The following is a 12,718-nucleotide window of genomic DNA, read 5'->3' on the forward strand; positions in this document are numbered from 1 at the left end:
ATACATTGTAGGGCAATCACGCAAGAAGGGGTGCAATAACAAAACACAATCTGAATAATAATACAAAGCTACCCGATTAATAATTACACATTTCAAAATAGCAAAACCTATTTGCTTCATTTGGAATGACAGTCTCTTGTCAACATTTGTCACACCACAAGCAACAACGCGAGTCGAAGTTATCAAAATCCCATTACCTGTGTATAGAATAGCAGTCTCTATTACAATTATCTAATCTGTAGTTGGTCACGGATGCATAATGGCTAAAAACGTACGAAGGGAGAGATTATCAAAACATAATCTGAAAGACAATGCCCAGGTAACTAAGGAATCGAAGTTACAAAATATCAAACATTGCCATTATAAGGAATAGTAGTCTCAGTCAAAATTATCAAATATGTACTTGGTCCCTAATGCAAAATAGCTAAAACCATGTACCATGTAGGTAGAAATTATTAAATCTGAAGTTGGTTCCTAATGCTGAGTGGCTTAAATCCGCACTGATACCAAAACGTTACATCCAGCAGGAAATATTAGTACTATTAGTACCATAAACTAATATTAGCCTCTTAAGACGTAACAAGTTCAGTCTCGAACATGCTGTTCTAATCACTTACGATCTCTACACCCCTGGACAATATCATAGTAAAACCGGAAGCAACAAAACAGGTATTAATTTAGTCATTTCATATACATCAAAAGAGCCGTATAAAGGTACGCTGTGGTTGACTATGTGGCTTTGAAGTTGGGCGTCGCTCTCTCTGTAGTCTTCAAAGGAAATATTTGCAGGCCTGTGATTGGCTTTCCCTCTGAGCTGCCTCCAGTTTTACTATGTGATAGTCCAGGGAGTATCAAGGATGAGTATAAGCAGTTTCAGTCGGAATAGCCCTGATAGAACAAAATTTGGCAAGAAGTTTTCCAAAAACCTGCATCAATTCAAAACAAATACATTGTCATAAGTCCATTTCGGACGCCAGTAAGCCTGGCTTTAGTAATAAAGGACTATGTATGGTTTGGATACTTTTTGGCCCCCAAACCCATCAAATTTTCAAACCTGTTAAATTGTTGAATATCAAATACATCATTGCTAGAATAGCTATGTATTATTGCAGCTGTAGTTGCTATGGTAATCCGTAACCATCCTAAATGTGCCAAAATTATGATAATCTGGAAATTTGGTCAATTTTGGCCATTTTTGCTACCTTTTTCATCAAGGAATCAAAGAGAGCATCTTTGAACAAATGTGTCTGAGGTGCCTGTGCATATTCTAAATAAATGCTAAATTTGTACAAGATTATGTGCTGTTGTTTCTAGGACACAAACTATCAAAAAAGAGCAAAAAATGAAAAAAAAATAAAATTCAATTTGTTAATTTATGCATATTTCAGATGGTTACCATGGCAGCATAACGCTGGAAAACTTAATCACAGTTAAATCAGTAACGTTCTAAATATTGAAAATGAAATAATTTTATTTCTTAATATTTCATTGAAAAAATCTGATGGATTTTGGGGCCGAAAAGGACCTAAACAATACCTATGTCCACGTAAAAAGAGGACCGGTACAGATCCTTAATCTAATTGGTCTACACATTTTTCGTCCTTGTATATACCCATTATAATACTCAATCCTACATTGATCACAAATCAATGTCAGTTGCTACAGTATTTCATCACTTGCACCAACCTTCACCTGGCCATTTTCAACGCTGCTGCCAGGACAATTCTTTTAGCCAACCCCCATTCTCTCTCTCTCTTTGAGAGGGGAGCTAAACATTACTGATCAGAAATGAAATCAAATCGACACTTAAAAATCAATTTATTTATTTATTGACATTTCAAAATCAATTGATTCATTTAGTCATTGTTTTGTCACATTCACATCTTGAATAATACTTTTAAAAGTAAACAACTTTTTTTTTTCATAAATCACAACAAAATTCAATTAATTGTAAGTCATCAGTTCTATGTTGTTGGGAAAATCCTGTTGATGTTGGCTACCTCAGGCTCTTTGTGGCTACCATCACAGAATGGAGGGTTATCAGTTTGTTTACAACGACACAGCCAATACTCCTTTGTTTCTTCCACTTTAAATCGTAAAGGCATCAATCGAGGGTTTTTCAATTCTTCTTGTTTGCGCTTGTGGTTCCCATCACAAAAAGGCTGCAAGATAAAAATCACCATAATTAAAGTCAAACATTTTTAAGCGTTATATAACAAGACTTTTAAACGATTCGGGACACAAAAAAGCTTCAGCTGGTTTATTTAGTAAAATTACAACTAGAACTGTCGCCAGAGTGGATAACTTACCCCTGCTGCACAAATTTAGTAATAATTACATTAGTAGGGGACAGTTTTGATGTCAGGGTTATGGGTACCAAATTTTATCAAAATTTGTCAAGTAGTTTAGGAGGATCGAGTTCGCTAGAAAAAGTTGTGTCTACAGACAGACAGACAGATTCGAGATCATGGCCAACTTGATGACGTCATAACCAGAAGTTCATTCCACCTTATGCAATGTAAAATTTTGATTTGTGATCAGTGGGTCATAAAGGTTCAGAAGGTGTGAATGTGTGTGAATGTGGGACCCTCCTAGTGGCCTAGTAGTAACTGCTAAAAAAATAGTGCAAACAAAAATTGTTAATGGATGAAAGGACAGACCATGGACAAATAAAATGCAATTTGAACAGCCTACCATCTGATGACGGTGAGTGAAAAAGAACCTACAAATAACTTCTAAAGCATAACATTTCGATTTAGACATTTTACCTGTGAATGACTGTGTCCGCAGGCACACCATGAGTATCTCTTTCCTGCCTGAAGTTCTATCCTGAACGGCGTTTTTTCTGCCACTCGACCCTTTACAATACTTGTATCTGGGTATTGTGAGGCCAGGTCTGTCTCGGGATGTTTGACCTCCTTCGGTTGGATAGGTTTTTTGGAAGAGCTGCTACAGGTTCTAGTGAAATTCTGAAAATAAACAAAAGTCTTTATTGGGAAACGGATCACACCAACAATCATGACCCCTTAAGAGTTCCACCTTGTCACAGAGTCTCTTTCCTGATGATGAGATAATTGTACATGTATAAGAGAGATACAATATAATTAAGTCTAGGATTTTTAGGCGAGAAGGATTTGACACTCTAGGTTTTGGACAAATACAATGTATGTCGCAAGTGCTTTTATGTTTGTGCACTGACTGTGATGTTGGACAATGACTGATTTTCCTTTATGTCCACCGGCCCAACATTTCATGTACATTGTAGCTTACGGGTGCGAGGCTAACCGTTTTACTTTCTGAAGCGGGCTGACATTTCCTGAGATGTCATATTTTATAATGAAAATTTACAACATTTCTTCTAAATCTTGTGTGTAGTATTAAAGATGCTCCACCGCCGACAGAGCAAAAATGATACTCATCATTTGAACAATAATTGGTGTTTAATCGTGTATATTTATGTCTAATTAACACAAAATATAATATAAAATAATTTCTTTTGCTTTTGGTGCATGCGCAATCAGTAATTCATTCCATATAGGATATAGTGCCAGGAATTTTTTTCGGGATGCAATTAATTATTTTTTATATTTTAAACTTTAAGTAAAATTAGAAGCTCAAACTTTTCAATGGTGGTAATGGTGTGAAGTAAGTAACTTTTGTAACTGAAGAAAAATACCAGATTGCCTGCTTCTGTTTTTGATAGTGAAAAAATACCATTTGTCAGCGGTGGAGCATCTTTAACCAAGGACTAGACATTGTGGAATTTATTAAGTTTTACATTGGCGTTTCTTTTGACTCAGTAAGACAAGTACAGAAAAATTGTTGAGAAAAATGTTTTTAGGCGTCTGGCACAGTGGTTATTAGTGTAAAGAGGCAGTGACAAATCCTTCTCATTTATAAATCCTTGGACATGACCTATCTTATACATATCTAATCATTAGGAATGAGGCCATACATTATCAGGTTGGGCACAACCCTGTATTTCAGTTCCGATTACCCATTTGAGTAACATTTACCTGTTTGAGTAATCAATAAATTACCCTAATGAGGAATTATGTGAAAAGAAAACACAAAATGTTGTTTTAAAAATTATTGTCAAAAATTAGGGCGTCATAATTTTTAGCATGTCTTACAACTGATCCAAGACTATATGTTTAAGTGCATGAAATATCAAATTCTGTTGTAAGATGACAATTAAAGTGTTCTCCACTGACTACAGTACAGTGTACATGTATAGCCATCAGGGACATTCAGTGCAATGTCATGGTTGAATGAGTTTTACCTGTGTTCTATTTTTAGAACCATAGTAAGCAATGAAGGTGATTTAGCTTGTGACTTTTTGGTGCCATGTAAAAATTATTACACCCTTTTTTGATAAAACAGTTTAAAACTTCATGCATTTTTCTTTCACAGAATTCCTCATTTGGGTCATTTTGGTAACTTATTGATTACTCAAACAGGTAACTGTTACTCAAATGGGTAACTGTTACCCATGGCCATATGCAGGGTTGTCCTGAACCTGATTATATGTCAAGATCTGTAACTACTGCACAGTAACATAAAGCTCCGCTCTTTCCATGTTAACTGTTATGCAAGGTTCATATTATTGTATTATCGATATCTCTACCTTGAAAATCGTCCGGTGTTTCAAGAAGGTGACCCCGGAACAAAAAGCTTTGCGTTGTGCCATTTTAATTTGTTGTCCACAGTCAGGTGTAGAATCGGCCCCAGAACCACAAATAAACCTTGATTTCATTGGTGGAAATCATGTACATCTTTTGCTTCGCTCACGCTCATTGGTTGGGTAAAAATAGAAATCGAAACTACAGTACTGCTCGAATTTGCAGGGAGACCGCTTTGACTAGCCTAGCCGTTGCGTGGGTAACAGTGTGGTAATTTGTATTGCTACCACCCCAGGATGATAGATGCCAAACCCTCTAGGCTCCTTTTTGACGTATCACTCAAATGTGTACGCCTGCACATACGTATCAAGCGTCCGGTTGATTGAGACTAGTGTGTTTAATCAAGCGTCGGGTTCATAGTGACTTTCCTTGGCAACGGTGTATTGAGGCAAGCAAAGCTCGTCACTGTGAAGTTCAACAAAATTCTTACACTCATCTGGTCGTCTACAAAACATATTGGTTCAAAATGAGTCAACGACAGGTATTACAAGGTAATATTCCACATTTATTTTGATATTTGAAAAACATGATTTTTAGACGAAGTCTATTTTGAAAGCAATATTCAGAATAGTATCTGCCTACCACTTCAGAAGACGAAACATTTGTACGCCGCGTCAAGTTGTTATTCCGAAAAATTGCGAATTTAACCAATCATGAGTTAACTGATATACAATGTAACTGTTGTTACATATCTAGTTACCTGAAGTTTTAGGACATATTAATTTTTGCATGACCCCTTTACCTTAATACATGTGTTTCTTAGCACATGCAGCAACATAACCATACATGTAAATGCATCAACATCTCGATCAAGAGCCCGAAATTCGTGAATGCAATAATCCCATAATTCAAAAATGTAATAATATAAGTCGAATTTAGTTAAGTAATACTTCTGATACGAAGAAAATACACATGTAGGCCTACCCGTCAGATGATTTTTTGTTCTTTTTAAAATAGTGTGAAATGTTGGTTGACATCGACATTTGTTTACTAAGAAACAAAATGGCGCTCTAAACAATATATGGACATTATTTAAATTTTATTGACACATTCACTCACTTTAGAAACTGCCACCACAGAATAGTGGTTTTGGGATTTGTTTACATTTCAATTTATTTTAGCATGTTTATTGTTTGGTGTAGGATCTTATTTTTGTATGCAAGTACAAAGTACGACAAACATGTTCAAGATGATTGAGCATAGGGCATATACAAATTGTATAGTATACTTCAGTATGGTACCGTACAGAGAAGGACAACTTTACGGTAGCTACTCTTGTAGCGGAAAAGATATCACTTTCTGACTGACTTTTCAGTCAGAAGGTGGTATCTTTTCCACTTCAACAGTTAGCTAACTTTACAGCAAAGTCAAGAACAATGTCCGTACAGTCGATATTCTAAGACATGTAAAAAGAAAAAGGTATATTGTATTTAATACAGCTAGGTACATGTAGTGAGATCTAGACAGTGAGATCTAGACACAGAGATAGAATATAAAGTTATAGACATGCAGACACATTACTTTTAACAGCTACTGTAATTACAGCAGAACTGTTTAATATAGGAATGTTGAAAATATTAGCAATTCATACATTTTACTTTTCAGTTTTTGAACAATATCAGAAGGCTAGGACACAGTTTGTTCAGACAGTAGCAGAGTTAGCAAGCAGACCACAGAACATCGAAACACTTCAAAATGCTGGAGTTATGTCCCTTCTTCGACCTCTGCTACTTGACATTGTTCCCACTATACAACAGACCGCTGCTCTAGCACTGGGACGCCTGGCCAACTACAATGATGACTTGGCAGAGGCCGTAGTGAAGGGCGATATTCTTCCCCAACTTGTTTATTCCCTTGCTGAGCAAAATGTAAGAATTAATTAATTTTTACCAACTGTAAAAGTATGCATTTATCTCTATTTAATCTTTATAATCTTGGAAATTATAAACTTTAAAGTGTAGAATATAATTCCAATTTAAGTGTTTGCCTTCTGAATCTCTTTCAATAGCACTTGATCATTCTAAAGGTGATTGATTTCTTTATTTGCATGGTCATGATCATCTGACCTGAAGGGTCAAGATGACTTATAGCCATCATGAGCCTGGTGCAGAGGGCCAGGGTCCTAAATGGGGAATTTTGCTGAAATTTTGTTTTAAAAGTTAAACATTTAGGAATAATTTATGGACATTCATGAAAAGTTTGTCAAAGTTTTTCATCTAGGAATCATAGAGTGCATCCTTGTAAAGCAAATTTTGTATTTCTCTTAAAGATACATTATATCTCAAATGCCTACATATTCACAATTATTATAAATTGTTTTAATAAAACTTTATTTTTTATTTTATTTTAAAGAGATTCTATAAGAAAGCTGCTGCATTTGTCCTGAGAGCTGTTGCCAAGCACTCTCCTCAGCTAGCCCAGTCTGTGGTGGATTGCGGGGCTCTTGATGCATTGGTGATATGTCTAGAGGAGTTTGATCCAGGGGTAAAAGAAGGGGCAGCATGGGCACTGGGTTACATAGCCAGACATAATGCAGGTATGCAATGATATTTAGGATACATGTCCAGATATAACACAAATATAATCACAAAGGATAATTATCAACTAATTTGGACCTTTAGTAATGTCCATATGATGTTATGGTATCCATCTAAACCTTTTTATATACCGTTAGATGACCAGTCAAATCCAAAATTAATTTTATGAAAAATGCAATATTAATGTTTGTGATATTGATTTTTTGTTCCAACATTGCTTTAATACCTTGTTTATTTCCCTTTGAAATGTTCTACAGAGCTTGCCCAGGCTGTTGTTGATGCTGGAGCAGTTCCTCTGCTAGTTCTGTGCATCCAGGAGCCTGAACTCTCCCTAAAACGGATTGCTGCTTCTGCTCTCAGTGATATCTGCAAACATTCTCCAGAGCTTGCACAGACTGTTGTAGATGCTGGAGCTATTGCTCATTTGGCTCAAATGATCCTCAACCCAGATGCAAAACTCAAGGTAACATACCCAAGTGTTGAAAAATTTGTCAGTAATAGTGTCGCTAATATCAATACTATGAGCTGATATTTTTAAAATTGTTTGAACTTTTTTCAATTTACGAACAAATTTCGTTTGCATTGTATGCAACTATAGCTGCAATTATTAATAAACTATTTCAATCTTAATTGTATGTTATACTATATAATCCTGAAAACACTTTAGATTTGCTCTTTAATCAGTAAAATTAAAATTCTTGCATCAGGTTTCATAATGTTCTGTGTATTTTGTTTACAGTAAAGAAATTTTTTTTGCCTAAAAATGAAATTTCTTTCATTGACAGAGGCAAGTGTTCTCAGCCCTGAGTCAGATTTCAAAACATTCTGTGGACCTGGCAGAGATGGTAGTTGAAGCGGAAATTTTCCCAGCTGTTCTCACCTGTCTGAAAGATCCCGATGAGTATGTCAAGAAAAACGTAGCCACACTTATCCGAGAAATCGCAAAGCACACACCAGAGGTGAGCAACACATGAATTCTATAGGAGGCTACCAGACTGGGTAGTAAAAGTTAAATTCATAATTTTCTGAAAGTTTAGAACATCCAAATTTTTGGAAATACATGCAGTGTGGTAAAAATTATATCATTGATCTGCATGAGTATACAAAATTTGTCATATGGAAGTTGATTTCTAAATAAAAATTTCTCTACATAGATAATATTATCATATTGTGGTTTTTGTGTTTCAGCTTGCCCAGTTGATTGTGAATGCTGGTGGAGTTGCTGCAGTCGTAGATTACGTTGGAGATTGCAGAAGTAATATCAGACTCCCAGGAATAATGATGTTAGGCTATGTTGCTGCTCACTCAGAAAACCTTGCTATGGCTGTTATTGTTTCAAAGGTATGTGATTATAATTTCAAGTATATATTTCTGGCAGTTCATTCTTTTAACCTGATTTTATATCTTTAAGTCAAATTATAATGTTTATATATCTGAGTAATACCTTGACCCAGTGTTACATATATATATATATTATATACATGTACATGAACTGTATAGAGAAACTATTTACAGAGCCAAAAGCCTGAAGTTAGACTTTGAACATGATAACTTATTAAAAAGTAAATATGTATCCATTAGCAAAATGAATTATCTTTTATAACTATACATGCAATTATAAACATCAGTTATTGTTCAAATAATGATTATCGTTTATGCTCTGTTGGCGGTGGAGCATCTTTATGGAAATAAACACTTAACTGTACTCAGAACATTCTTTGGCAATTAAACCAGGTGGGTTATGCAGGCGCTTTTTGTACATATTTCATGTTTAGATATTATGGTATGATGATATTATATATGTAGTGCTTTTATCCACATTTGAATGTGTGATGCATTATGAATATATTTCATTATTTTTCATAACAGGGAGTTGTACAATTAGCTATAGCATTGTCAGAGGAATCAGAGGATCACATTCAGGCTGCTGCTGCCTGGGCACTTGGACAAATTGGTCGTCACACGCCAGAACATTCCAAAGCAGTGGCTGTTGCTAACGTACTTCCCAAACTCCTACAATGTTACCTCCGCGCTGATGCTTCTGAAGATTTACAGACCAAGGTAAGAGAAGTGTGGTGAATGGCTGCCTTGGCCACCATCTTAAAGAACACATTTCAAACTTTTCTAATGCTAGTTCAACTAGTGGGATTTAGATGGAACTTGCCTGAAATAATCTTGATTTGTGTGCTGTTATTTTTTGAGTTGATCCAAAATGTCACTGCCATAGCTGCCAACACTGTTTCTATCAGTGCAATTAAGTTGAAACATGCTGAAATGATGGTCCCAACCAAGTGTTGATATGTTTCGAGTTTATTCGAAATCTAAGATGGCAAACATATTTACAGTCTTAGCAATTTTTTTCCCTAAAGTATACAACCTGTGCTATTTAAGTTTGTCAGATGACCTGTACCAGGCCTCTAGATAAATATGTACCTTCTTTCAAGACTTCATGCAAAATAATTTTTTTTTTTTTTTACAGAGTAAAAAGGCTTTGAAGAACATCTTACAGAAATGTGTACATTTGCCCGCCCTAGAACCACTCCTACACGATGCTCCTGCAAATATCCTCAAACATGTTGTTGGCCAGTTCAGCAAGGTCCTTCCACACGACTCTAAAGCTAGAAGAATATTTGTCACCAGTGGTGGTCTGAAGAAAATACAGGAAATTAAAGCTGAACCTGGCTCGGCTCTTGCAGAATATGTCAACACTATCAATAACTGCTACCCAGAGGAAATTGTCAAGTGAGTATTATCCCGTCTTTACATATTAAAGAGTTAGCTCCCTTGTGAGTAGGTATCAATAGTTATGTCATTATTTTTGTGAGTGCTATTACACATCGTTTTCTCGCAAAGACATGATGTCACAATAATACCTAATATGGAATATATTATTCCATCTCAAATGAATTAATTTTTATTTAATATTCAAAAGATATCTATATTTTATTTTTATGATAAATAGGTATTTTTAATTTTAACAGTATTACCAAGTAGTTAAATTTCTTGTGCAATGCCCCAATGTAATAAATGTTTCAATGGTAAAAAGACGGGAGGGAAATTAGAGAAGGATCTATTTGTCTTTTTTAACTTCTAATAAACATTTTTATTTTTTTTTCTCGTACAGATATTACTCCCCTGGATATTCCGATGCCCTGCTAGAAAGAGTGGAGACGTTCGCACCCAAAGCTTAAAGGAATAATGTTTATGTTGACTATATACTTGTTATATATATTGTATATTCTGTTAAAAGAACAATTTATGTATCCCATGGAATTGAGTCCTCAGATGGTGATTGACTGGAAGGCGAATTTTTCCAATCCAGTTGGTTATTTATGTGATAAACTACGTTATTTTACAATCACCTGATGATGAAGACGCTTTTCTACAGCTACTTGATATATTGGATACAAGTCGTGCATCTTAAATTACAAAAACTTCATTACCATGCAACTTTGTTATTGGTTGTAGGTGTAGGCCTATTCAATTTGCATCACATATAGTTATATATAATATTATCAAATTGTACAGTGCACATGTACTTGAATTTTCTTATCTGAATGATCAGTATAATACAAGTGTTAATCCTTCTCAATTACTGATTTTATTAAAATCAAAGATGTAAGATCTTTTTTCAGTATGGTGTATAGTGATTATCATAGATTCAGGAATATCCAATGTGCATACAAATAGAATTTGATTTATTTGTCAGGATATTAACAGCTACGTAAAGTTAAATTGGTAAACGATAATGTCACTTTTATTATTATACACTATTTATCATGGAGATATATGGGAATGGATGAGAAGAAGAGATAAAAAAAGGAGAGGGACTTTTGAGCGGGAGGTAGTGAGATGTGAGAAATTTGGTTACAGAGATTTCTTTTATTACACGGAGTGGAAGAAAAAAAAAAAGAAATTGATAGAAATCTTGATTGTAATCTAAAACATGTAATGCTAAAATAAATACTAGAATAAAGCAGTATTAAGTGTATAGTTACTGCCAAGTCATAGAACTCGATATACATATGCAGTAAAACTGTTTTGAAAGACTATGTCAAAATGGTATTCTTTGAACAAAATCATAAAAGATATTTTACGATTTACAAATAAAGATCAGATATTTTGGAACAAAGTGTCTTATTGTATAGTCTTATTTTATTCATACCTAAAATTGCTAAATTAATAGAGAACATCGTCCGCCCGGCCGGCATCAACCTTCCTTTTAAACAACTTCTCCAAAAGTATAAGTCCTGAAATTTGGCTTATAGTATGCTAGGATGAAGGGTGATCAGGTTTCTTCAAATGAATGACCTTGACCTTCATTCCAGGTCACATGAGTCAAATATGCTAAAATCTTTAAAAGACTTCTTGTTTTGTACATAACCGAGAAACCCAGATATCTGATATTTCGCCTGTGGCATGCTGGGATGAAGTGCTACCAAGTGTGTCCTAATGATTAACATTGACCTTCATACAAGGTCACAGGAGTCTAATAGGCTAAAATCTTAAAGCGAATTCTTGTTCATAACCAAGAGGCCTACAAAACTGATATTGGATCTATGGCATGCTGGGATGATGAAGGGCTACCAAGTTTGTTCAAATGAATAACCTTGACCTTCATTCATGGTCACAGGAGTCAAATAGGCTAAAATCTTTAATGACTTCTTGTTAATATCCAAGAGGGATAAAGGACTACTAAGTTGTTCAAATGAGTAACCTTGACCTTCATTCAAGGTCACAGGAGTCAAATATGCTAAAATCTAAAAAAAAATCTTGTTCATAACCAAGAGACCCAGAGATCTGATATTTGGTCTATGATCATGACATGCTGGGATGAAGGGCAGAGTACCAGGTTTCTTCAAATGAATGACTTTGACCTTCATTCAAGGTCACAGGAGTCAAACATGCTAAATTTTTTAAACAACTTCTTGTTCATAAGCAAGAGACCCATAGATATGATATTGGGTCTATGACATGCTGGGATGAAGGGAAGAGTACCAGGTTTCTTCAAATGAATGACCTTGACCTTCATTCAAGATCACAGGAATCAAATATGCTAAAAATTTTAAACAACTTCTTGTTCATAACCAAGAGACCCAGAGATCTGATATTGGCATGTGACATGCTGGGATGAAGGGCTACCAATTTGTTCAAATGTATGACCTTGAACTTCATTCAAAGACACAGGGGCCAGACCAAAGGGTGTAAAATTGACCAAAAATTCAAATATCTTCTCAATTCACACATCAGATATAATTTTCATAGAAAAATGAGGCAAACTTGGTTCAATATTAGAGTAAGATAGCATTTTTGAAGGAATATTACCATATCAATATTGATTTGGATTGAAATTGAAAAAGGCATGGTTTCTGATCCAGAAAGTGGATCTTTATATCCCTATAACGAAGTTAAGGAGGATCTACTGTCCGTCCGTTCGTCTGTCTGTAGACAACTTTGTCCGAGCGACGCACTCCTCCTAAACTACTTCACAGATTTTGA

The 12,718-nt window shown here is 35.1% G+C and overlaps 2 protein-coding genes across 2 annotated transcripts; one reads left to right on the forward strand and one right to left on the reverse strand.

The window, feature by feature from the left end:
• Window positions 1–1,806: 1,806 nt before the first annotated feature.
• On the reverse strand, window positions 1,807–4,909 carry LOC138314474 (CDGSH iron-sulfur domain-containing protein 3, mitochondrial-like). The gene is made up of 3 exons (XM_069254832.1): window positions 4,628–4,909; window positions 2,769–2,969; window positions 1,807–2,162 (listed from the first exon to the last, which is right to left on the reverse strand). The coding sequence occupies exons 1-3, from the start codon at window positions 4,754–4,756 to the stop codon at window positions 1,965–1,967; spliced, it is 528 nt and encodes a 175-aa protein (XP_069110933.1). The 5' UTR covers window positions 4,757–4,909; the 3' UTR covers window positions 1,807–1,964.
• Window positions 4,910–5,014: 105 nt separating this feature from the next.
• LOC138314473 (sperm-associated antigen 6) lies at window positions 5,015–11,354 on the forward strand. Its single transcript, XM_069254831.1, has 9 exons — window positions 5,015–5,173; window positions 6,288–6,550; window positions 7,035–7,218; window positions 7,477–7,682; window positions 8,005–8,178; window positions 8,408–8,560; window positions 9,089–9,280; window positions 9,699–9,961; window positions 10,344–11,354. The coding sequence occupies exons 1-9, from the start codon at window positions 5,149–5,151 to the stop codon at window positions 10,408–10,410; spliced, it is 1,527 nt and encodes a 508-aa protein (XP_069110932.1). The 5' UTR covers window positions 5,015–5,148; the 3' UTR covers window positions 10,411–11,354.
• The last annotated feature ends 1,364 nt before the right edge of the window (window positions 11,355–12,718 follow it).

Source organism: Argopecten irradians, chromosome 2, assembly GCF_041381155.1.
Source record: "Argopecten irradians isolate NY chromosome 2, Ai_NY, whole genome shotgun sequence".
Classification (NCBI taxonomy): domain Eukaryota; kingdom Metazoa; phylum Mollusca; class Bivalvia; order Pectinida; family Pectinidae; genus Argopecten; species Argopecten irradians.